At 48.3% G+C, this 23832-nt stretch overlaps 1 protein-coding gene across 3 annotated transcripts; it reads left to right on the plus strand.

Moving 5' to 3' along the window:
• The first annotated feature begins 1741 nt into the window (after positions 1-1741).
• Positions 1742-23277, plus strand: GATA3 (GATA binding protein 3). Of its 3 annotated transcripts, none has more exons than XM_062595593.1 (6): positions 1742-1826; positions 2485-3149; positions 5900-6436; positions 9678-9820; positions 15674-15799; positions 21857-23277. In XM_062595593.1, exons 2-6 carry the CDS (start codon positions 2909-2911, stop codon positions 22139-22141), a joined length of 1332 nt encoding a protein of 443 aa, XP_062451577.1. In that variant the 5' UTR covers positions 1742-1826; positions 2485-2908; the 3' UTR covers positions 22142-23277. The 3 variants fall into 3 exon arrangements, with proteins under 3 accessions (XP_062451577.1, XP_062451490.1, XP_062451661.1); XM_062595506.1 differs by having other exon boundaries at positions 9675-9820; positions 21857-23276; XM_062595677.1 differs by having other exon boundaries at positions 9675-9820; positions 21865-21998.
• The last annotated feature ends 555 nt before the right edge of the window (positions 23278-23832 follow it).

Raw genomic sequence — 23832 nt, forward strand, 5'->3', positions numbered from 1 at the left:
TGTTTGCTCCACGGAGCGAAGCCCGCCCCAGCGACACCGAGCAGGGGCAATTGCTCAGTTCTGCCACCACCGGGAAAAACAATTTTTAATTAGACCTCCCCCCTCCCCCGAATAAAAACTCGAGAGAGCAGCTGCCTCTCGCACCCGAGCTAGACTCTTTCTTGCCGGCTCTGCAGAAAGACACTGCGCTCAAGACCACCCTGTAAGTGACTCTTCTCCTCTTCTCTCCTTCTCCTTCTCTTCTTCTTTTCATCTAGCATACGCTTTCTTCCCTTCTTTCCCTTTTTCCTTCTCTTTCTCTTTTCTCTTTTTCTTCTTTCCTTCTCTTCCTCTCTCGTACTTCTCTTTTTTTTCTTTCTTTCTCTCTTTCTTTCTTTGTCTCTTTCCTGCTGCTTCCTAGCTTCTTCTTCTCTTTTCTTTTCTTTTCTTTTCTTTTCTTTTCTTTTCTTTTCTTTTCTTTTCTTTTCTTTTCTTTTCTTTTCTTTTCTTTTCTTTTCTTTTCTTTTCTTTTCTTTTCTTTTCTTTTCTTTTCTTTTCTTTTCCTCCCCCCTTCCCCTCCAGGCCTCCCCCACCCAAGCCCCCCGAGCCCGGCGTTCAGCCTCGCGCCCCCCGCCGACCTGTTGCCGGGCGGCTGCGGCGGCGCCGCCGCTAGGGGACGCCCTGGCTCAAGGCAGCGGCCGCGGGCGGGCGGGCGGGCGGCAGCCAATGAGCGCGGCGCTGCCGAGCGCCCCGCGCTCCGCCTCGCCCCCATTGGCTGCGAGCGCCGCGGCGGCCCCTGCTGCGCGCCGGGCGGCGCTGCAGGGCGCCCGCGCTGCCCGCCGCGCGCGTCCGCGCCCGCGCGTGGGTGCAGCCGGGCCGCTCTCCCTTCCCCGGCCCTCGGGCCTGGCCAGCGTGCCTCTGCCCTCGTTGCCCCTATAACTAGGAGAGAAAAAAAAAACTTCCAAATCATGCTATTTCCAAACGTTACTCATGTCCTAGGAAAAAAAAAGCCCCAACAATAACAACAAAAAAAAAACACCCAAAACACGCACACACACGCAAAACACCTTTGTGCGACTCTTAGGCCTTGCACCCTTGCACAAGGAGACGTGGCTGTATCTCCCGTCGCCAAGCCCGCGGCGCTCCTGCACCTGCCCGGCGTAACCGCCGGCACATCCCCAGCTCGGCGCGGGCTCCCTCCGCGCTCCTCCCGCCCCTTCCTCAGGCTCCCGCACGGCCCCGGCGCGTAAAGCCGCAAACCGGCGCCGTCTCCGCGCAAAGCCGTGAGTTCTCCCAGCGCAGTCAGCGAGGCACGCGTAGCCCTCGCGGAGTTTCTCGGCCAGCGAGAAAACTTATTTTTCCCCCTTAAAAAAAAGAAGTATGTGTATGTATACATATACATACATATATATATATATATATATAAAGCAAAAAAGAAAGGAGTTCGTGAAACCAGCCGCGGCGCGGCGAGGGGGTTGCGGCGCGGCGCGGCCCGCGGGGTGCGCGGCGGGGGCAGCGCGGAGGCGCCGCGCCGGTCCCCTCCTCAGCCGCGGCCAGGCTCCGCCTCCCCCGTGCTTATGACACTGGAACCTCCTTAAGTTGCGTCTCGCCACAGCTGTCTGTAAGCACTGAGCCGGCTGGCGCCATCCTGCTCCTTTCAGAAAGAATGCCTTCCCTGTAAAAAAAAAAAAAAAAAAAAAAAAAAAAAAAGGGAAAAAAAAAGAAAGAAAGAAAAAAAGAAAAAAAGAAAAAAAAAAGAAAAAAAATAGGGAGAGCGAGCACAATCTGATCTGATCAAGCACTTTCAGCTTCATCCCTCCTGGGTCACATACTACTTCTCCAGCAAGGTTTGTGCTGAATTTCTTTAGCAACTCGAGCAACTTGTCTTTTTTTTTTTTTTTTTTTTTCCCCTCTCTCTCCCCCCCCTCCGCCTTTTCCCTGCAAAAGCTCGCTCCTTCCCTTCACCCCAGCCTCTTCTTTATTGCTTTATCCCCCCCTCCTCTCTTTTTATTTTTTCCCACCCTTCTTCCCTCTTTCCCGGTTGCATAATAATTAGTGAGTAATCCAAGTGGCTCTAGGCTCCAAAGCAGCGAATGGCACAAAGTTCTCACCGGCTTAAGCCGCTGGAGCTTCTCAGGTGCAAATTGAGCAAAATAAACAAATGAATAAACAACAACAACAACAAAAAAAAAAAAGAAAAAAAAAGAAAAAAGAAAGAAAAAGAAAGAGACGGCAGTTAAGAGCGCTGCAGCGGCAGGAGCCGCTTAGAGCCGCTCGGTTTCCCTCCCTCGCTGCGAGCCGGGAGGGGAGAGAGCGAAAGAGAAAGAGGCGCTGGGAGAGGTGGGTCCAGGCAGAGCGTGGACTTCCCAGGGATCGCTGCCGAGGGATGGGATGGGTTTACTCCTGCCTAAAAAGTCAGGTGCTAAAGTTCAGAACTCCTCAACCACGTTTCTCTCCGTCTCCCTCTCTCTCTCGGCTCCTTCCCTTTCCTCTTTCTCGTTACAGGTGATCAAAGAAGAGAAACAGCTGCAAAAGAGCGGAAGATATCGAGGGGATCTCGCTTCGTAGAGATTTTTTTCCCCCGAGTTTGTTTGTTTTCCCTTCTATTTTTTTTTCTTTTTTAAAAAATTATTTTGCTTTTTTCCTCTTTTCTCCTTTCCTTTTTGTTTCTTTTTGGAGTCAATCGTTTCTCACCCCCTCCAACTGCAACCAAACCAAAACAGAAACAACCCCTGAGCTCGCCGAGTTTCTTCTTCTTCTTCTTTTTTTTTTTTTTTTTTTTAAGGTTTTTTTTTGTTGTTGTTATTGTCACCCCCCTCCCGTCCCCTACATCAGCTCCGCGCCGTCTCCCCCTCCGACTGCAAGCCCTCCGCGCCTCGCCGAGGAGGAGGAGGAGGAGGAGGACGACGAAGGGCAGCGAGCTCGGAAGATGGAGGTCTCGGCGGAGCAGCCGCGGTGGGTGAGCCACCACCACCCGGCTGTGCTCAACGGGCAGCACCCGGACTCGCACCACCCGCCGCTCGGCCATACCTACATGGACCCCGCGCAGTATCCGCTCGCCGAGGAAGTGGATGTACTTTTTAACATCGACGGACAAGGCAACCCCGTCCCCCCCTACTACGGCAACTCCGTGCGAGCCACCGTGCAGCGGTACCCCGCGGCCCACCACGGTGAGTGTGCTCTGCGGCCGCGCAACCTCCGCCGGCGCGGAGCCTCCCGGGGAGAGGGCAGCGGGGCCCGGCCCGGCCCGGCCCGGCCCGGCCCGGCGGGGAGCCCCTGCTCCGCGCCGCCGACCGCCCCGGCGCCCCTTGCTGCCGCCGGGGGAGACCTCTGACGGCGGGGAAGCTACGTCACGGGTGAATTTTGGGTTGGCTTCTTGGAAATAAATCAAAATCCAGGCAGGCTCGCTCTTTTTCTTCCTTCCTTCCTTTCTTTTTCTTCCTCCCTTCTCTTTATTTCTTTTTCTTTCTTTCTTTCTTTCTCTTTCTTTCTTTCTTTCACTTTCCTTCTTTCCTTCTTTCCTTTCTTTCTTTCTTTTTCTTCTTTCTCGTCTCCTTCTCTTTCATTCACTCTGTTTCTCTCTCTTTTTTTCTTTCATCTTTCTTTCTCTTCCTCCCTCTCTTTTCTTTTCATCTTTCTTTCTCTTCCTCTCTCTTCCCCCCCCCCTTTTTTTTAATAGGTTAAAAATCAGGATTCTTGTATTGTGTTTTGTTCCTGCGCGATTAGTGATCTCAGAAACAAGGTGCAGAGTGAGGATGACTGTCCTCACGCTTCGGATGTTTACTTTGCACTCAGCGTGTTAGACTTGATGCAAAAGTTTTGCATGTTTTCTCAGGGCCGCACTATGGTGTGTGTATATATATATGTGTATATATATATATATATATGTGTGTGTGTGTATATATATATATATATGTAAAAAAAAAAAAAAAAAAAAAAAAGACAGAAAAAGAGAGAAAAAATCCCGTAGTCTAATTAGGTGTCAGACCTGTTACGGTTTTCTGTAAGTTTTCCAGGAATGTAGTGATCCAGAATGTGAGTTTTGTTCTTGGGTTACAACTGATACGCTGGCTTCTAGAGAGAAGGCAAAATAGCTGGGGCTGCTGAGGCCCAAGCCCGTGCAAGGATGAGGGCTTTGGGGCCTCTTTTAGCAAGAATCAGAGAGATTCAGTAGGTATCGCTGGAGTTTGCCCGTATCATTAAAATGCGGAAAAGTCTTAAAAAAAAAAAAAAAAAAAAAAAAAAAAAAAAAAAAAAAAAGAGAGAGAGAGAGATGAAGGAAAGAAAAGCAGACTCCGATTTCCTAAGTTGGCGTGACCTCCGTAGTGGCGATTCCAGAAAGCCCGAGGCTTGAAATGGAAACATCACCCTAAAATAGAGGCGGCTAACTGGGAAGAGCGAGCGGCCGCTGCAGCCGAGCGGGTTTCAGGGGCTGCTCTCGGACCTCAGCTACTTGTTGAGCCAGAGTCCCGGCATCAGACTCTTCTCAGTAGCTGCCTTGTTCTGCTGCCAGTCCCTTTAAAACAGTTATTTCGGAGGATCAACAGCCTTTGTCCTTTCCTCCTTTTGTTTTCTTTTCTTTCTTTCTCTTTTTTTTTTTTTCAATATATCAGCAGAAAGTGGAAATGCGGTCTCTCTGATCTAGCCTGAATATTATTTACTATGCTACTTCCTGGATAAGATAATGAATCTTGACCCTTTCTATTCGTATAACCCACCTTCCCTTCCTTTAGAGCAGTTACTTTCAGTATTGTTCACGAAAGTCTAGTATGGTGAAAACTAGCATAGGTGCTTGGAGATTTTATATACACACTGAAGCTCACATACAGCCATGCACGTAGATACTGCACTAACTCTCCAGCTATCTGTACCTCTATAGATCTGTGCTTGCATGTCTCCTTCTGTAGATCTAATAGCCTCTAAAGACAGATATCACGATACCTACAAACGTTAAGGATCTCTGGACGTCAATGTGCTTCCAGGGCTTTAGTCGTAGGCACGAACTTGGTCTCCAGTTAAATAATCACATTTTTCAGCATATAGCATTTTGTTAAATTCGCTATGGATTTGGGCAGAATTATTTTTTTTTCTTTTGGCAAGGGCAGCGATTATTTTAAAATAATAGGTATGATTCCTTAAGAACAGTTATAACCAAAGGCAGAAAGGTTTGCTTGCGTAAATCTTGTGTCTGCTTGCAAGGTCCAGCCCTATCTTTCCAAATGCAACTGAAGCATCCCTCGGGATAAGTAGGGATGGAGAATTTCTTTTGAGGCAGTTGGTACTCTGTGAACGTGCCGCATTATTACGAGAAAACTGCCTAAAAGTGCAGCCTCGTGGAAGAAAAAAGGACAAACCGTGGCGGTTTGCAAAGTAAAGTAGGTCTGTAGGAAAGGTTATTGCCCCGTTTGCGAGCTGCTCCTCTTCGTTTGGGGAGAATATTCCCAGGGTTTGCAGCCTACGGCTGCTTTCAGGGGTTGGGACTGGGAAATTATTTTTAAAGCTAAGGAAAATAATTTCTGCACCGGGGCAATTTCATGCAGGATCTTCTCTTAAAAGTCAGCATGGAAGGGAAAAAAATGAAGCGGGTTGGCCAAATTCCCCCTCCGCGCCCCAGGGCTGCCAGCCCTCGGGGTCCCTGAGCCCCGGCCTCGGCACCAGCCCTGTCCGGTCTCAGCTTTGGGATATTCAAGTTTTTTTATTTTTATTTCTAAAAGCACGAGGATGAGGTGCAATTTTGGTTGATCCTCCAGCCGTGCTCTTTGGAAAGTGGCGGTGGGAACGGGAAGGGGTTCAGCCCACTCTCAGCGCCAAGCCGGGGTCGCACGGGTTGCAAAGCATGGCCCAGGGAGTGCAACCCGCTTTAAAATTTTTATTTTTATTTTATTTTGTTTTATTTTTTGCTTCTGCTTTCTCGGAGCAGGGAGCCAGGTGTGCCGCCCGCCGCTGCTGCACGGGTCCCTGCCCTGGCTGGACGGGAGCAAGGCGCTGGGCAGCCACCACGGCGCTTCCCCCTGGAACCTCAGCCCCTTCTCCAAGACCTCCATCCACCACAGCTCGCCGGGACCCCTCTCCGTCTACCCACCCGCTTCCTCCTCCACTTTATCCGCCGGCCACTCCAGCCCGCACCTTTTCACCTTCCCACCGACCCCTCCCAAAGATGTGTCCCCGGATCCGTCCATCTCCACCCCCGGCTCCACCGGCTCCACCCGGCAGGACGAGAAGGAGTGCATCAAATACCAGGTGTCCCTGGCCGACACCATGAAGCTGGAGTCGTCTCACTCCCGGAGCAGCATGGCCTCTTTAGGAGGAGCCACCTCCTCCGCTCATCACCCCATCACTACCTACCCACCTTATGTCCCAGAATATGGCTCTGGACTTTTTCCCCCCAGTAGCCTCTTAGGAGGATCGCCTACGGGGTTCGGGTGCAAATCGCGACCAAAAGCACGCTCAAGCACAGGTAGGGTTTTTGGCTTCTCCGTGCCCATTGCAAGGGAGAGGAGAGGGCAGAAGTGAAAGCGAGCCGAGAGGTGGGGGGTGAAGGCGCAGGGCCTCGTCTTCCTCTCCTCTCTGCGGGGGGATGAGCGCAAACACACGCGTGATGAAGGCGAGGTGGTGGTGGTTTGGGGGGGGGGGGGCGGGAAGAGGGATCGAGGCCGTTCCCGGTGGAGGAGGCTTTAAATTCCCTGGGCCCCCGCAAACTCCACCGCGGCGCCTAATGAGGAAACGAAACCCAGGGAACCGCAGCATCTAGTGTCTCTCTGTGTGTTTTAATAACGGGGCTAAATCCCAGCCAGCTTCCCCCCGCCGCCCTCCGCCTCGCTCTCCCCAGCGCGGCGCAGCCCGGGGCCTCTTCCCATGCCGCGCCGGCGGAGCAGGGGGGAGTTTTTTCCCCCTTGGTGCGGCGAGTTCACACGCTCCAGCTCCGGCCCGGTCCGCAGACCGAGCTCGGTTCACGGGCTGCCCCGTGCAAAGCCCCTCCGTGATGTCCCCGTGTGCAGAGCGGAGGCTGGAGGCGCTGCCGCGGCCGTGCGCACCCGCGCAGCTGCCGGCCGCGGCGCGGCGGAGCCGCTCTGGCTGCGCGGAGTTACGTGGACGGGGCTTGTGTGCGCGGGTGTGCGTGTGCATCTTGCAGAGAAATTCCCCGCGACTTCTCCTGCGAGCATGCGGGAGTGGGGCTGCGTGGGGGTGTCCCTGCGAGCGAGTTTGCGTGTATACGTGTGTGCGTGTGCAGATGTGTGCGTGTGCATATGTGTGCGTGTGCATATGTGTGCGCATATGCAGAGGAAAGGGCGATTAGTCAAAACTCTCTCCTTTTTTTTTTTTTTTTTTTTTTTTTTTTTTTTCCGTGGAGGCTGCTGCAGGGTTGCCTGGCATGAATGAGATCAGTTTTCAGGGTTTTTCCAGGGTGACATTTACTCTGTCTGTCTGAGCAGGGACTGTCTCTATTTAGCTGATATGTTTGAGCTAATCCAATTATTTTCAGACTGCTGCACGCGACAGTTGCATTGTTTATCCAGCGCCAGGAACTTTAATAGAGTCCGGATGCGGTTAGAGTGACAAAAACCCCCAGACCTGGGTGTTTTGTACGTGAAAGCAGGAGAGAGCGAGAGAGGAGAGAGAGATGGAGTGAAACAAAAGAGAGGGAAAGACGCTCAAACAGCCCGAGAATGCCCAGTTTAAGCGGAAGGAACCAAACCGACCGCGGTATAACCGGGGCAGCCTCCCCGCTTGGCCCTGCTGCGGGGAGGCTGCGGGCTCTGGGCGCGCAGCGCGGCCCCGGCAGCGCAGCCCCCGCGGCGGCAGCGGTGCGCGGTGCCCCCCGGCTGCTGCGCCCGATTTTCAAACCGTCTCTCCACTCCCCCCCCAACCCCTCTGCCTCTTCCCCTCTCGCTTGTTTTCCTTTTGCCACTTTCTGTTACTTTACCTTCTAGAAAGACATCTGCGGTTTGTGATAAACCAGCCCCAGGAGCAACACCTATTTTTTTTCTTTTTTCACAAGTCGATTTTAGCAAGCTGGGAAGCTCACAGACCAAGTGCTGGGGGGGGGGGGAGGAGAAAGAGGGTATGGGGTAGCCGAAGGGATGGAAGAAAAGGAGGGAGGGTGGTGTTTTTCCAGGACCAGAGGGAGAAACTTTTTTATTTTTTATTTTTTTTCAGTGGGGGGAAAGTGGAGAAGAGAGGGGTTTAGTGCAAAGGCTCTGGAAAAACGGTTGCCGTTTGTGGTTAGAGCGCGGCTGCCTCTCGTTTGAGTGTGCCGCCGGACCCAAATGCAGTCTAGGGGAGCGGGGAGGCAGCTTTGCGCTGGTAGCTGTGCTCCAGCCAGCCTAGGTTTTCCACTGCTACTCTCAGATAGGCTGGGAGTACCTTTAAGAGCTAGGGAAAAAGAAAAGAAAAAAGGAAAGAAAAGGAAAGAAAAGAAAAAAGAAAAAAGATCCCCCCCCCCAAAACCCTGTGCAGCCCTCAGGGAGAAGGCTGAGAAGGAGCAGGTTTTCCCCCGAACACAGGAGCAGAGCACCAGCCTGTTGCGATAATCGTGACACAACGGGGCAAAGTGCATCTCGTGGGGCAATTCGTGCCTCAGAGCCGGGGAGCTGACGGGTTTTTTGGGGGGTGGGATTGGTGGTGGGTCCCGGCTGGAGGAGGACAGCAGGCTGCTGTATAGGAGGAGAGGAAGGAGCTGGGGCAGGGCTCAGGCTGTCCTGAGGCTCTTTGGGACCCCCAGGTGCCCAGGGGTGGACAGCCAGACTGCACGCGCGGTGGCGAAGAGAGCGGGGCTGCCGTGGGTTGGTGTCTGCAGCCCCTGGGGCTCACTGGGGAAACTTTAATCGAGAAGCGAATCAGCAGCTGATATTGGAGGAGCATTGGCAGTGGCAGGGGGTGTTGTGGTCATGGATCCCTGATTATCTTTGGGGACCTTCATGTGGTTTGCCCTAAGTCCAAAGAAAAGTCTCTCCGGCTCATCCGTCTCCCAGGATAGCGACACAGGGCAATGCTTGAAGAGTGACCCTGGGGCCTACAAAGAGGAGCAGGGACTTATTTTTTGGTATCCATCTGTCCCTGTGGTGTTGGAAACTCCTTTTTCGGGCTGGTTGGTTCTGATTTTGGGGTAGAAAGAATGACCTCAGCTTGGTTTGGAGCCTGTTGAGGCTCACCTAGCCCATGTAGTGAGACAGGAGCTGCAGGAGCCCGGTCTCCAGAGGGGACAAGGAAGCTCCTGACATTGCAGAAGTGCCTTCAGGAGCACTGACAGCCCCTCATCTTCCTTCCCCTCCTGAGTAAGGCCCTTTCAGGAAGGTCGAGAGCAGATCCAAAGCCTCAGCTTCTCCAAAGTGTCCCTGAGGCTGGAATGGGGTTTGCTGGAGGGTTATCATCACTGTCCCTGCTGGGCCACAGGCTGGATGCTGCCTGCTGGGAGACACTAAGGGTGGTGCTGGGGAGGGAAACAGGATCAGGCCCTGCCTGGAGTGGCTCTCCTCTACGTAGGCCTGGGATGTGGCTCAGCTGTGGCCTTGGACATGAACGTCCTGGAAGCAGTATGCAGCTTCAAGTGGCTAGACTGGGTCTGGCATGGATGGGTCTGTCGGATGATTTGGGAGGAGGGAGCTTTTTCCAGGCAGGGGGGCAGCTGGGAAAGCTTTTCCAGGCCTTTTCACCTCCACTTTCCCTAAGTGAACTATGTGCTCTCTTGTTTCCAGAAGGCAGGGAGTGTGTAAACTGCGGGGCTACCTCAACCCCTCTGTGGAGAAGAGACGGCACCGGGCACTATTTGTGTAACGCCTGTGGACTCTATCACAAAATGAACGGGCAGAATCGGCCCCTGATCAAACCCAAGAGAAGGCTGGTGAGTTGCTTTTTTTCTTTTCTCCCCCCGCCCCTTCCTTCTTCCTCAACTCTTGCTCCTTGCTCTGAGCCCAGGACAGAGAGAGGAAACTCATTCCACCCAGAAATCTCATCCTACCATGGCAGAGAGACAGGGGGGTGCTGCCCACAGAGACACTCGCAGCTGCTGTGAGCCTCAGTAATCTTGAAAAACTACAAAACCGGCAAAAAAGAAAGGGCCAGCCTTCATTAGGACTTCTCGCGAAACAGAACTGAGCTTACAGGTCGCTATAGGGCAGAGGCCTCTGTGCGGGGCTGTCAGGAGGTAGAGTCGTGACTCAAGGCATGTAGCCCTTGGGGAGAAGAGCAAAGTTCTTTCCTCCCAGTGACCAAAGACATTTCAGGAGAGCAGGATTTCTCAGAGACTTCCCTGACGTCTTTCCTCTGCTCCCAAAGTTGCCATCCCTCTTGGAAGAGTGGTGTTTTGGAAAGGTGTTTTGGGGAGCAGGTTGGCTGCTGTGATCTCAGCCTTTTGGGCATCAGTGAGGTCTTGGTCCTGCAAAGACCTGGCCTGAGAGGATCCTTTTGGCTTTTGAACCTGCTGGTGTCATTTGTGCCGGAGCAATGGGGGGCGTTAAATTCTGTTATTCCTGCGTGGTAGGTGCTTGCCACTCGCTCCGAGTTGGTGTGGAGGCGGCCAGGAGGTAGTGGATGGCAACATCTGCGAGCAATCCCGGTGCGAGGGCCGGCGAGCGTGTCAAGTTGAGCGCGTGCCTCGGACCACCCAAGCTGGGGGACGGCGACGTGCACATATAACTATCAGAAATAATAGCTTCAGACCTTGCGACGGTAATATATCCAGGCAATATGTTATAGCATCCCCAGCGATCGCTTTATGAATTTCCCTGGAAGCCACAAAAAGGTCTGGAAGCTGTGGGCACGGCTAATAAATGCGTTGAAGTATATTTGGCAAATAATCAGGCAAACCACAAGGGGAAAAATATATCAAGCGGGGGAAAAAATATGTTCCCTGCCTGGGAAGTTATTGAAGGTTTAGAATTGAGGCACGTTTGGTTTCATTATGATTAAAAACGCCGAGAGGCTGCTGGGCGCTGCTTGAAACGCGGGGAAAAAGCAAGTCTCCCCTCTCCTTCGTGAGCTCGCGGGGCGAACGGGACGTCTCCCGGCTCGGCGCCGCGCGTCCCGCGGGGCCGGATCCCGTCGCTCTCCGGCTCAGCGTCAAGGCGCTGGTGGCTTCGGTCGGGCAACTCTTAGGCACCTATTTATCTTTCTCCCCTGCGACAGGCCTGCAGATTTGGGCCGGTTTATTTGCCGTCCGAGGCTGCGCGTAGCCCGGGACAGGGATGTGGCGTGATGGGCAGCGGCGGTGGCATTTTTCAGGCCATGCACATCTGGGAGAGGTGCAAGGTCTCTCCTTCGCCCCCCGCAAATCTCCTGCACGCAGAGCGCAACGCAAGGCAGACCGTCCCTGTGCTTTGCTCTGCTCTCTTTTCCCTTATAAGAAAATGTTGATCTTGCTTAACTCACGCAGGTCTTTCACAGCCTTATTAGAAAAAGGAAAAGCTTTCTAGGGAGGGAAGTGCAGCCTGAGATTTTTAATTTTGGGGCAGTTCTCTTGTTTTCCTCTCCTCCTTCCCCTGGCTCTACTGTCTTAAACACACATGGTTTTCTTTTCTTTTCTTTTCCTTTTTTTTTTTCCTCGTTCTCTCTTTATGTGTAAAGTTAACTTCCTAGGAAAAAGCTGCCGGATATCTGAGCCCTGGAGATAACCCATAAACAACAGCTCCGTTTCCCCAACCCAAACACACAGGAGCTTGAGCATATCCAAACAAGCAAAGGGGGAGGCAGAATAGGAAAGCGGCTGGGAACGGGGTGGGGGAGAGCTTTCAAAATGTGCCTGATGGAGCCACGAAAGAATGTCCCGAGTCACCCTGAGTCCAGCGCATGCAAAATGGAATAAATAAATATATGCATTTTAAAAGGTTGTTATTAAAAAAAAAAAAAAAAAAAGAAAAAGGCAAAAATGTAAAGGCAGATCTTGTCTTGCAAAACCATCCCTATCTTGGGCCTTTCAGTTAAGAGTCTAAGTCACTAAAAGTTCCCATCCTTTGATACATCCTCTGCTAAATAGAAACTTCTGATTTTTCTGCTTGGTTTTTCTTTCTGTAGTTTCTGAGAAAAAGAAAAGGTTTCCAACTCTATCTGCATCTACATTTGTTTCTTTTGCTAACCTTCTCCAAAAAAAAAAAAAAAAAATCAAAAACCAAACCCCCAGAAGGCAACAGAGCTGGGACTGTATTTGCATTTCATTGCGTATATGTGTGTGTGTGTGTTTGTGTGTGTATATATATATATATATATATATAAAAATATATATATACATACATACATATATATATATATATATACACACACATATATATGTAGATCTGTATATGTCTGTGGCTTGACTTGCTCTCTCCTGATATTGAGTTTCATCCCAGGCGCAATGAAACTAATGACAGGCCTGCGAAGGGCTGGGGAGAGAAGGAAAATAAATCCCGAGATCCTGAGAACCCAGCCCAACCCTTATTAAATTCATTGGGTGCCTTTGCCAATGCTTCCTTTGCGGGAGATGGAGCGAGCCTCCATTTCCAGGGGATCCTGTGGATGCAGGAGTCCGGCCCGGGCCGGGAGGACCAAGCCGACATGCCCCACTTGCAAGGTCCTGCATCCCGTCCTCATTCCCACCTTGTTGTTGATGCTGCGGAGACTAGGATAAAACCTTCTCTCTCTCTTTCTTTCTTTCTTTTTTTTTTGTTTGTTTTTGTTTTCTCCCTTTTCTTGCCTACGTGGATCCAAAGCTCTCCATTTCGATGTCCAGCCGTGCTATTTTTAGGAGGATTATAGCCAGCTTCTCAGAAGGCCCATATGCAGAATTATGTGGGCTCAGGCTAATTTTAGGAAGCTGTCACTTGTAGCTTTTTGGACAGCCCATATAAATCTGGACTCTGCAAGCATCCCTCCCTTAAGCATCTTTATCAGCACTCGTTTTCTCCTTCCACATTTTTCTTCATTCCACCTTTTGATCAACACCAACACTTTGGTTGATGTGCTGAGGTTGCACCCTCCCTCGTGTGCAACTAGGTCATGGGGTCTGGTCCTACAGAAGGCATGAAGTGCCTTATAACTGATCTCATTACTTATGTGGTCAGGATTGGGCTAATGACAGTGAATGGGATTTTTTTTTTTACAATAACGTTATTATTCATTGTTTCCTGCCCGCTGCCAGTGTCTGCAGTAGGAACTGGCACATCATGAGAGGTACAGTCCAGGACCAGAAGAGCACAGGGTTTAAAATACTCTGCTAACAACTCCAAGGTTTCACAGGCAAAATGCAGCAGATGGAAAAGAAGCCCGTGGACATTGCGCTTCATCATTTTAGGAGGAGTCAGACGAGAATTTCTTTAAAATCCCGAGAAAGTAGCAAGATGGTGACTAGGCGTGTCTTTTAAATACATTTCCCATATGAGACGTTATGGTGAGCGCGTTGTACAAACCCCAAATATCTTCAAAGGGGATGTTTCCCCTGTGTGGGCTGAGTCAAATATCACTGGTTTCAGAAATTTCCTTAGGCTTGATTCTGGGTCTGATAAGAGCAAATCCGCCACCGAGAGACTCGATCCGGCCTCTGCTCCTCTTCCGAGCCACCCACTGTGGTCCACGGGAGCCGGGCATGCAGAAAGCTGCAGGCTTCCCCCCACTCCGTCCTGCTGCCCGGGGCTGGGGTGAGATGATGGCTCTGCAAACGCGCCTGCCCGCATGAGCCATGTTGAGGCTCACCAGCTCTGGGTCGTAGGGGGGGGCACCAGCTTGTTGTCGTGCAGCTGGATTTTTGCACCGAAAGACCTATTACGGTGTGCTGAGGTTCAGGAATTGCTTGTGGCCCCACAGAGTGGTGGCAGCTGGATGTGCAAGTGGGGCAACGGAGCCGTCAGGCCCTTTTTCATCTCTTTCTCAAAGATAACCTCCCCTCTTGCAGCCTCTGCCTTCCCTCTGCCTTGAGCCATATTGGGTGGGCAGGTGGCGTAATCCCACGTTTGGTCAGCAGAAGTCAACCGAGGTCCTCCTTGTGCTTGAGATCAGCTCATTTCAGCTTGGTTTATACCGTCTGGTGATCAGGCAAAGCTCCCTTTGATTCTGAGACTCTCCAGAGTCCCCCCAAGTCGGTAGGATTCGTCCTGCTCATTTTGAGGTCTGCCCCTCTCTTGGCAGCTCCAGTGCTGCACCGTTGGCACAAAGCCAGTGGCCCATGGCCACGGCTGAAGCCTCTCTGCTGCCTCTTCCTTGAGGTCTGTGCAATCGGCTCATGAGAGCCCCTTGCTATTAGAGCAGACTTGCTGTGATGTTTCTTAACTCTTGTGGGCATCATATTATTTATTTTTTAGACAGTCTTTTTTGTCTAATTAAAAAAAAATTCCTACTCTACCTAAAACAAAACCAACCCATCCTCTCTCCACCTACGCTGCATTCAATTATGATTAAAATTGCAACATGACCTAACAAGAGTTGGTATTAAAGCTAGAGCTGTGCCAGTGTCCATGTTTGCATTTTGGGTTTGTTGTATGGTATCCAAAGATGCGGTGTTTTTTTTTTTTTAATGTTGGATGTGCTACAATGTGCGGCTGTGTGGGGTGAGGGGTAAATTTGAAACAGTAATAGCACAAAAGAGAGCATTAAAGGCTCAGTTCTGCAAGGTGCCAAGCATTGCTATGATCTGGCAAATCGCTTGAGCACATTTTTTAACTTTAAGCACATGAGCAGTCCCATTGAAAGCAATGCATCAGGATGAAATCAGAGCTCTGGGACTATGTCATGTTGATGAAGAAGAGATAGGACTGGGATCTAAAGGTCTTTTTTGAGAGCTGTAGGCACTCGCACACACGCAAACATGCATACGCATTCATCTAAAAGTCTGCAGACTCCTTTTCCTCCTTCAGTGGCAGAAGGATAATTTGTTCGCCGAAATTACAAATTTTAAATGATAAACACAAATGCATGCATGTAAAAGAGAAATGACTTTGCTAAACTTGACCTTGATGAATTATTATTGTAGCTAACAAAAAAAAGTCCTTTGTACACCTTGACACGTATACTTTTGCCGTTCCTCCCCTTCTATGAAATGGTAAATTCTTATTTCAGGCTCATTACCCATCCTTAAATAAACATGAAGGTTTAGGCTGTCAAAGGGTGTAATTAGAAAGTTGGAATTTGCACTCTTTGCCACAATGTTATTTCCGATCTGGAGCCCGTACGCTTTGAAGCTGAGCTGCACTTACAGGACTGGGCCTCGCTTGTGGTCAGATCCAAGGTGCAGCTGCCCACCAAACGCCACGCGGGTCTCACCCGGCGCCCGTTGAAGCTGGCGTGAGTCATGCCATTGACTCCGGCAGTTGTTGGTTCAGGCCCTCGCTGCAGAATTAGATCCCTGGGGGGTCAGAGGAATTAAGATGGAAAGACATGCTGGCATTTAAATAATATTTTTCCCTCTGGAATGGGTTGTGCCAGCGCTGCTAATTTTGATGAGTTCTATCAGAGGTTTAGCACTCACTTTTTAGGATGCCCTTTGGCACCCGATTCAATTCGTATATAATTTGGGATTAAAGTACCTCAGGGATTTTTTTCAGAATTACTATTTGTTCTCATAAGCCAGTTTCTGGAGGCCTCTTCCGATGTGCGTCAGTCTTGCATGGTTGCTGTTTTCTTTCTCAGCAATTTTGCTGATTGCATCTTTTTTAACACTGGCACTTTTCTCTCCCTCTCTTTCTCCCCTCCCTCAACCCTCCACCCCGTGTCTCCCTGCTCCTTCCCTCAGTCTGCAGCTAGAAGGGCGGGCACATCCTGCGCGAACTGTCAGACCACCACCACCACCCTGTGGAGGAGAAATGCCAACGGCGATCCCGTCTGTAACGCCTGCGGGCTCTACTACAAGCTGCACAATGTAAGTGTGATGGTAACACTCAACAGCGGGGCCTCTGCTCCAGGGGACCATGGTCCAAATGCTTCCTGACTTCAGGAACTGCGGTCCTTGACGGTGCTGAGCCCTCCCTTCGGGGAGCTTGAGGGTCTGAGTGACAGGCCGGCATCAGGAACAGTCCTCTCGGGCAAACGTAGTCAATATGATTTGGGAAGTTATAAAACAGGAGTGGCCAAGGGTAATGTTAGAGCTTTCCCATGCCTGAGCCAAGAAAGGAGGGGTGGATCAACACAGAGAGACATTATCCACCGCTGATTGGGCTCAGCGCGTTGGAAAAGACAACATGCCGCCTTGCAAACTGATATCCCTTCTATGCACAGCTTGGTTCCTGCAGCAAGTACGAACTCCGGAAAAAAGCAAAATGTGCCAGCAACTATTTAGATCTTTCTTCGGTTTGCGGCTGTCTTTGTCCCGTCCCTCCACCAGTCCCCAAAGATGATTTATTTAGGTCTCCTGTTTGCCCTCGTTGACGCAAGCAATTCCTAAACCAGAGAAGACTTGATTTAGTTAGTGGGTTGTAGAGTCTGCTCAACCTGTGATGTGAATTTTAAAGCATCTGTCATGGAAGGGAAGAAGAAATGAAATGAAGTGGTTGGCAGATTTAATCTAATATCTCCATGCAAAGCCAGCTTGCAGGAACCAGGGATATGTACCATAGGGAAAGAGCTAAAGGGATCTAAAAAGTGTTTTGTGAATAATACTGCTAATAATGGAGTCTTAAGGCCACTCCTGCTACTCTCATTCCATATGTGGCATTAGAATAATTGTTATGTAAGAAGGAAAAGACTTTCAATTTCTTTGCTTTGATATCACTTCTTCTTCTTCTTCTTCTTCTTCTTCTTCTTCTTCTTTTTTTTTTCTTTCTTTTTTTTTTCTTTTACTTCCTAGTGGTCATTTGCTTTATATTTCACATAAAAATCTCAGCCTATGTTTTGCCCTCATGTCCACCCACACAAACACATCAAAGATGGATCGAGTTTCATGGGACAGACAACACTTGTGATGTCTCAGTCCCTTCCATTTGTTATTTCAAACTCTTTGGTTTCTTGGACTGAAATGAGTTTGGATCAAGTAGAAGAGAAAAAAAATAGACTAAATTTTCACGTATTCCATGACCAACATCTCTCCCGGAAAAAAGGAAAATTTGTTTACTCATTAGCTGGCAGGTGTCTCAGCACGTTTTGGGTCCTATGTAGCAAACAATAGTTGCCATCAAATTCTCAGTCTGATCACTGAAAACAAAAGAGATGGACTAGGCACCAGGAGTGAAAACTCTCAAAATATCATAAGAAAATATTCTTCTTTTGCTATTTCCATGGCAAAAAGGAGCAAAGTCAGCCAACTTCACAGCGAGGAACTGTGCTTATGCTATATTTTCATTTTGGCCTTGCAGCCACCAGAGATAGGGGTCAGATCATGAGACCTGGGACACCTACAGTATGGACACCTGTATCAGAGCTGCTCCCCTCACCCCCAGCACCATCCATGGAAGGAAATAGGTGCTTCTCGGGTGTCACTTGTTGGACCTGGTGGAGATGTCTGTGTTTGGAGATGATTTGCACCTTTCAAGAATCTATTGTTCTCCATGACTACAAATGGAAGCAGGGTGGTAAATTCAGATGTAAATAACTACACTGTAGACATTTGAATGTAGGAATCCCCCCTAAGGTGTCTAGGCTGGTGTCTGAATTTCTCATTTCTTCTTCAGAAACAAGCCTGTGAGAGCACCCATCATTAATCTCTCCTTCTCTCTCTCTCTCTGTCTCTCTCCTTTTTTCTTTTTATGCAATAATGTTGTGAACGTGATTGGCCTGAATCAACCCCAGACCCACTGTTTAGGGAAGCTTAGATCCAGCTGTGAAATTTGTGACATGGGGCAGGCCTTGAGCAGATTGGAACCATTTTCAAATTCATTAAAAACACAGTCAGCTGCTGAAAAGCTCAGCACAGCTACTTACTAAAGTCAAGTAGCATCTTGCCTTATGAGCAACTCCATTAATTGGACCTACTTAAATGAAACCCCCAGAGGACTGAGATATATGTACAGCAATATGACTGAATGAGGATATCAGATTCTGGCTATGAATGGATAGTTTTTTTTTTGTTTTTTTTTTAACTTTTCCCAGTAGATAATGCTTAGTTATTACTCTGATGAGAAATGGGCGATGTCACTGCATTAGCCCTTGAAAATACCACCCCCAGCTCCAAAGATCCATTGTGGCAAAGGATTACAATGTTTTTCTGCCACCCAAATTGCTTTAGAGTCAGTAACTGTGAAGGCCACACTGTATTTCAGAAGTAAAATATAAGTGATTTTTTGTGACTGGTGGTAAGGCGGTGGTGGTAGCTTTACGGAGATGGCTTCCCTCTTCCCTCAGGAAGTACCCAGCTATGTTAACCATGTCATGCATGGAGCTAGCACAACCCTTTAATCAGCTCAGGGTAGAGAGGAAGTTTGGTGATTGCACATGGACAGGTTTCCTTGGCTGGTGCAAGCTGGTGTTGGCCTGTTGAAGTGCAATATCCATTTGTATAGGCTGAGGTCTTGCTCCTCTTGCGTATCCAAATCTGCACCAATTCCGAGTCAAGAGAAATGTTAGAAATGCATATATTGCTAAGGCTCATCGAGCATGTCTCTTCCAAGCAGCCCAGTCCACAAAAGGTTTGCGTCAGTGCCAGTCGAAGGCCTTCGGCCACTTGGAAGACGATTTTACTGTGTTGTAGGTGGGGTTGTAGGATGTAGTTGATCAGACACAGGAAATTCCTGGCTGCTGTGTTATCTTCCCCATTTTGTTTTTCATTTCTGTCTAATGAATTTTATTTAGACCTTCACGTTGTCAGTGTATTTTAATGGATTCATCTGAAGATGAAGCTTGCCTGGTTTTTAAGTTCTACCTATCAGTGAAAAGGGAATAATACCAGTACCATTTCTTTCTTGGCGTTTGTTTTCATGTTGATTTCCACAGCTGAAGCAAACCCAGTTGTCAGCAGGATTCAAGTAATCATCATCATAATCTTGGGGTGCATTTTGGCTTTTAGTGAAGCTGCTGGCGTTTTTCTCACTGACTTCAGCAGGAGAAGCCTACATTAACACCACTATTAACAATGACTAATATTTTACATTGATATGGTGCCTTTCATCCTGTGGCATCCCAGAGTGCTTTCTAAGATACAGCCACTCTGGAAGATTAACCCAACATTATAATGACTATGTCTAAAGGATAAATCCTCTTCAGTGACAGGACCTTATTGAGGTCAATGGCAAAATCTCATTGTCTTCAATCAGAACAAGATCAGACCTATAATATGTAAGACTATCCCATGGACTTGATCTGTTGAATATAAGATTCTCATCCTTGTTATTTTAGTGCTTCTTAGAAATGGGATAAGCCTTCACTCATTTCAGAGTTGGGTGGATGGGTGGCAGGGCCTGTACTTGCTGGAGGTGCACAGCAGATTGGCCTGTACTCATAGAAATGTGTAGGTTGCTATTGTTTTTGGTAAAAAGCCCTCAGAAAAGGCAGGGCTGTGTGTCCCAAGAACAGAACATTTTTTTTTTTTTTTTTTTGCATATGATAAAACAAAAAGCATAATTTCTAACCAGGCTGCCCATAATTAATTGGCTCAATATGAAATTAATGAATTTCATATACTTGTGTTGGGCTGGTTTAATTTTGATGTAGCATGTGTTTGTCATTTTTATTGAAATGAATTTTCATGGAAAAGGGCTTCCCTCTGGCGCTCTCATTTATACACCCCAGAAGCAGAGATAGGTTCATCACTTTGATGTTTTGGGGAGCACTTCAGTTTTGCTGGGACCGTTCTTTAAAGTCAGTGGAAAGCAAAATTTTTTTCCAGCTTGCCAGTATGATTGTGCTGGTCTTTGTTATTGCTATTTCCCTGAGTTCTCATCTGTTTGCAGATGGCATTTCTGACCCCAGCTGCAGGGCTGGCCTTGGCTTTTCTGCCATCCTGAGAAAAAATGGCATTCCCATCTTTCAGGTTCACATGAGATCATGGCCGGGGCCAACGGCTCCTTTGCAATTGGGTGACATTTGGGAGACGTCGCTGTGGGGACCCAGGCAGCATCCCATAGGCTTGATCGCAAAGTTGCTGGCCAGCGGGCTGGAAGGTGGTTTGTGCTGACGGCATAAATATTGCTGCCCTGTGACAGTCACCTGAGGCTGCCTCGTGAACGTTGAACCTGAGGGACATGTCACTGACGGTTCACTTAAAATGGGCCAGGCAGAGCTTTTCCGTTAGCAGCCTCAGCCAGAGCTGTTAGCGGTGTAGCAGTTGAGTGGCTTCCTTGTGTGAGGGCCCGAGTCCTCTCTGTTAGGACAGGAAGCCAAGGAGAAGGGTGATATTGTATTTAAGGCCCATGACATTTGAGGTTTTTCCCTGATACTGCCCCAGGGTTCCTGGCAGTCTGCGCCTGAGTGGGCATCCTCTTTCCCACCTCTCGTGGTCTGTAAGCTGGGCTGCTCCCTCTTTGTGTGAAGTTAGAGTGAGCCTCCTGTTTGCCCGTTTTTAGGATGAGGTGCAGTTTCTTGTCGCTGCTGTTACGAAGAGCCCGGGGTCCCTAATGCTGACTGAGAGGATGAAATCTGCATTGCCTAAACTGGAGCAGCTGAATTTGTTCCTTCCTCTTGCCGTGGCTCTGTCCTTGTGTGTAACAGGGAGCTATTGTATCCCGACCTCCCCAGGGAGAGAAAGCAGTGAGAGATCCTTCTGCTGTGGTGGAAAGCACCAAGCAGTGGGTTATAAGCAAGAAGATAAACTTTTCTGTGATCTTAAAGAAGGGAGCAACTTTGTCCCTTCCATTCACTTGAAAGATAAAAAATGGAGATCTGCTCAAGATCCTTGCAGGAACATCTCTGTTTTGTCCTTCACCAGGGCTGAGACAGTAGTTCCCAGTGGAAAACCCGTCTGTTTTTCCCTCCTCTTCTGCACTTTGCAGAATATCCATCAGCACAGCTGTGTCTTCACATTTATTACGAAAAGCGATGTTCAAAGCTAGGTATTTTTCCCTCAACTGCCTTGAGGACTGCCTTCTGCTATGGATGAAGTCATACAAAGGAGCCAGCACAGACCTGTGCCTGACTAATTCCCCATGTAGGCTCCCAAGTCCAGATTTTTAAGGGTGTTTGTGCTTGTTAGGTGTCCCTTCCCGAAGGTGGTGTCTGAGGCTTTCGTGGTACCTACGCTAATGTGCGTTGTGACGCCGGCTCTCCAGGCAGCAAAATGAGTTCCTTGCAATAGTTAGATAGATCTTTTGCTACCGTTCCCTATCCCTGATGGGATTGCTATTTCTGCTGCATACATCCATGCAGGAGAATATAATGCTTTAGTTTCCTACAGATATGTCCGCATGCAAGTAGAAAATGTGCCCTCTGCCAGCCAGCACAGATACCGCTCTATGCCAGAAATTAACCCGAAAGGATGAGGGCATGGTCAGAGCAAAATCTTTCCAAAGAGGACAAGTAGTACAAACATCAGTCACTTTTGTGAAGGGTTTGCCCAACTCCCTAATGCTGCTGTGGAGGTTTGGGATCCCTCACAGCCCTGAAATCCCAACAGCTGTTGTCGCTCATGGTTTGAGATCAGTGAGGAAGCCTCAGGGTGAGCTGGTGTCTATAGGGAATATTTCAAGGTGATAACGATTAGTCTCATTCCCAAACACACTGAAGTTACCTAATGCCCAGATAGCTGAAAATTTTTAACCCCTGCAAGTTATTTGGTTGTGTTTTGCTCTGGTGAGACCCTGCCAGCAGTTTGCTTTTGTCTCATCCTCAGAAGTTTCAGTCTGACTTAGAATTTCCTGAAACTTCCCAGGGCAGATTCATCCCCGACCTGGACTTTTTGGGGAGGAGGACAGCAGGTGGGGAGGGTGGGGGTTGTTGACTGGTTTGCCTTTCCCCAGAACATCCCAAGGACCGCTGAGACTTCGGGTACCCGAATCCCACGGTGGTTTGGGGAGAAGGGATGGAAGCACAAAAAAAATAATTGATTTTTGTTTAGATTAACAGACCCCTGACTATGAAGAAAGAAGGAATCCAGACCAGAAACCGAAAAATGTCTAGCAAATCCAAAAAGTGCAAAAAGGTCCACGACAACCTTGAAGACTTTCCCAAGAGCAGCTCCTTTAACCCCGCCGCCCTCTCCAGACACATGTCCTCCATCAGCCACATTTCACCTTTCAGTCACTCCAGCCACATGCTGACTACACCGACACCGATGCACCCTCCATCCAGCCTCTCTTTCGGACCTCACCACCCTTCCAGTATGGTCACTGCCATGGGTTAGCGAGAGACTCCCCTGCTGAATGCTTACGGTCTCAAAATGAGATTTACTTTATATACTTGCATTTTTGCAGGCGTGCGGTTATGGGTCTGACGTCCGGAATCAAATGGGAGGGGGAAAAAAGAATAATAATAAAAAAATGTTATTTGAAGGCGTAAAAGCGAAAAAAAATTAAAAAAACCTCAGAAAAAAACAACAAAAAGCACAAAAAAGAAAAAAAAGAAAAAAAAGAAAAAAGCAAAAAAAATGTTTTAAAAAAGTGATGTTTGCCACTTTTTAAAGGAACTCACTATGGCGTCTATGTATTCTTACCCACTGAATCTGGATACCATTTGTGAATAAGCCATTCAGAACTTGCATTCCCTATTGGACAGGATCTCTAGTGCTGTGAAAAAAAAGATAAAATAAAAAAAATGCTGAACATTGCATATAACTTATATTGTAAGAAATACTGTACATTTGAGGAAGACTTTATTGCATCTGGGGAACTGTAAAGAAAAATGCATGGAGGACTCCGAGAGGATTTTTTTAAAGGAAAAGAAAAAAAAAAGAGGATGGGAGGACAATTTAAAAAAAACAGAGAAACAAACAATGCAGACCAAGAGGAAACACGGTCTTACGAACAAATGGACCAACTGCCAGTCATGTCTTCTCCTTTTATTTTATTTTCTGATTTTTTTTGGTTTCTTTTTCGTTTCTGGGGAGGGGGAGGGGGCTGGCTAGAGCGGTTTTGATGATGCATTAACTAACTAACTAACTAAATAACTAAATAAATAAAACCTGTAGGGAGATCATTCATTTCGGGCCGTGGGCCTTTTACATAGGAAGTACCAATGGTGTCAGGCAATCAGTGTTAACATGCGGACATTGCCAACAAGGGGTTTTCAGATAGCCATTCTCCAGGTCTATATGCATTGTGAACAAGTTCCTGTAATTGTTGTTTGTATGTATAATTCAACGCACCAAAATAAGAAAGATGTAGATTTATTTCATCCTATTATACAGACTGAATGGTTGTACAAATTTATTTACTGCTAGTGATAAGACCTGCTTTTTGTTTGGTTTTCATATTTTTTCCTCCTTTTTTTTTGAGAATAAACTAGATTAAATTCTGTTGACTTAAAAGTGTTTCATGCTTGGGGGTAAGAAGGGGAACCTGTTTCTTTCTTTATTAAAATTTTTTTTTTTTTTTTTGCATTTGCTTTGATGGCATTTACTGCATAGCTTCCATGGGTATGGGAATGTGTGTCTTTTTCCACTCATGCTGACAGCCAACATGGTGTTTGTGGTGGTTTCATCCACCACAAATCAAAAAATGCAGAACAAAGCAAAAAAAAAAAAAAAAAAAAACAAAAAAAACAAAAAACAAAAAAAAACAAAAAACAAAAAAAAAAACAAAACAAACAACCTCTCCCCCCCGAACTCAAAATAAATGGACAGCATGCCTGTATAACCCCACTGCTTGGAGTATGCTACCTGTCCCTCAGATTACAGCCCAGCCCTGCATGCTGCTGGGCTCCCACCAGGGACGGTTCCCATGTAGACTCTGGCCACCACGCTGGCAGATCCATCTTGCTGCCAATGTGGGGCTGGGCTGTGGACAACGGTACTGTCCATGCTACTTTTTTGGACCCTACAGGGAAAGGCCCCCCAGTCCTTGGAGAAGAGCCCAACGTGGATACACTCCTGGGAAA

The sequence above is a fragment of the Rhea pennata genome, chromosome 1 (assembly GCF_028389875.1).
Source record: "Rhea pennata isolate bPtePen1 chromosome 1, bPtePen1.pri, whole genome shotgun sequence".
Classification (NCBI taxonomy): domain Eukaryota; kingdom Metazoa; phylum Chordata; class Aves; order Rheiformes; family Rheidae; genus Rhea; species Rhea pennata.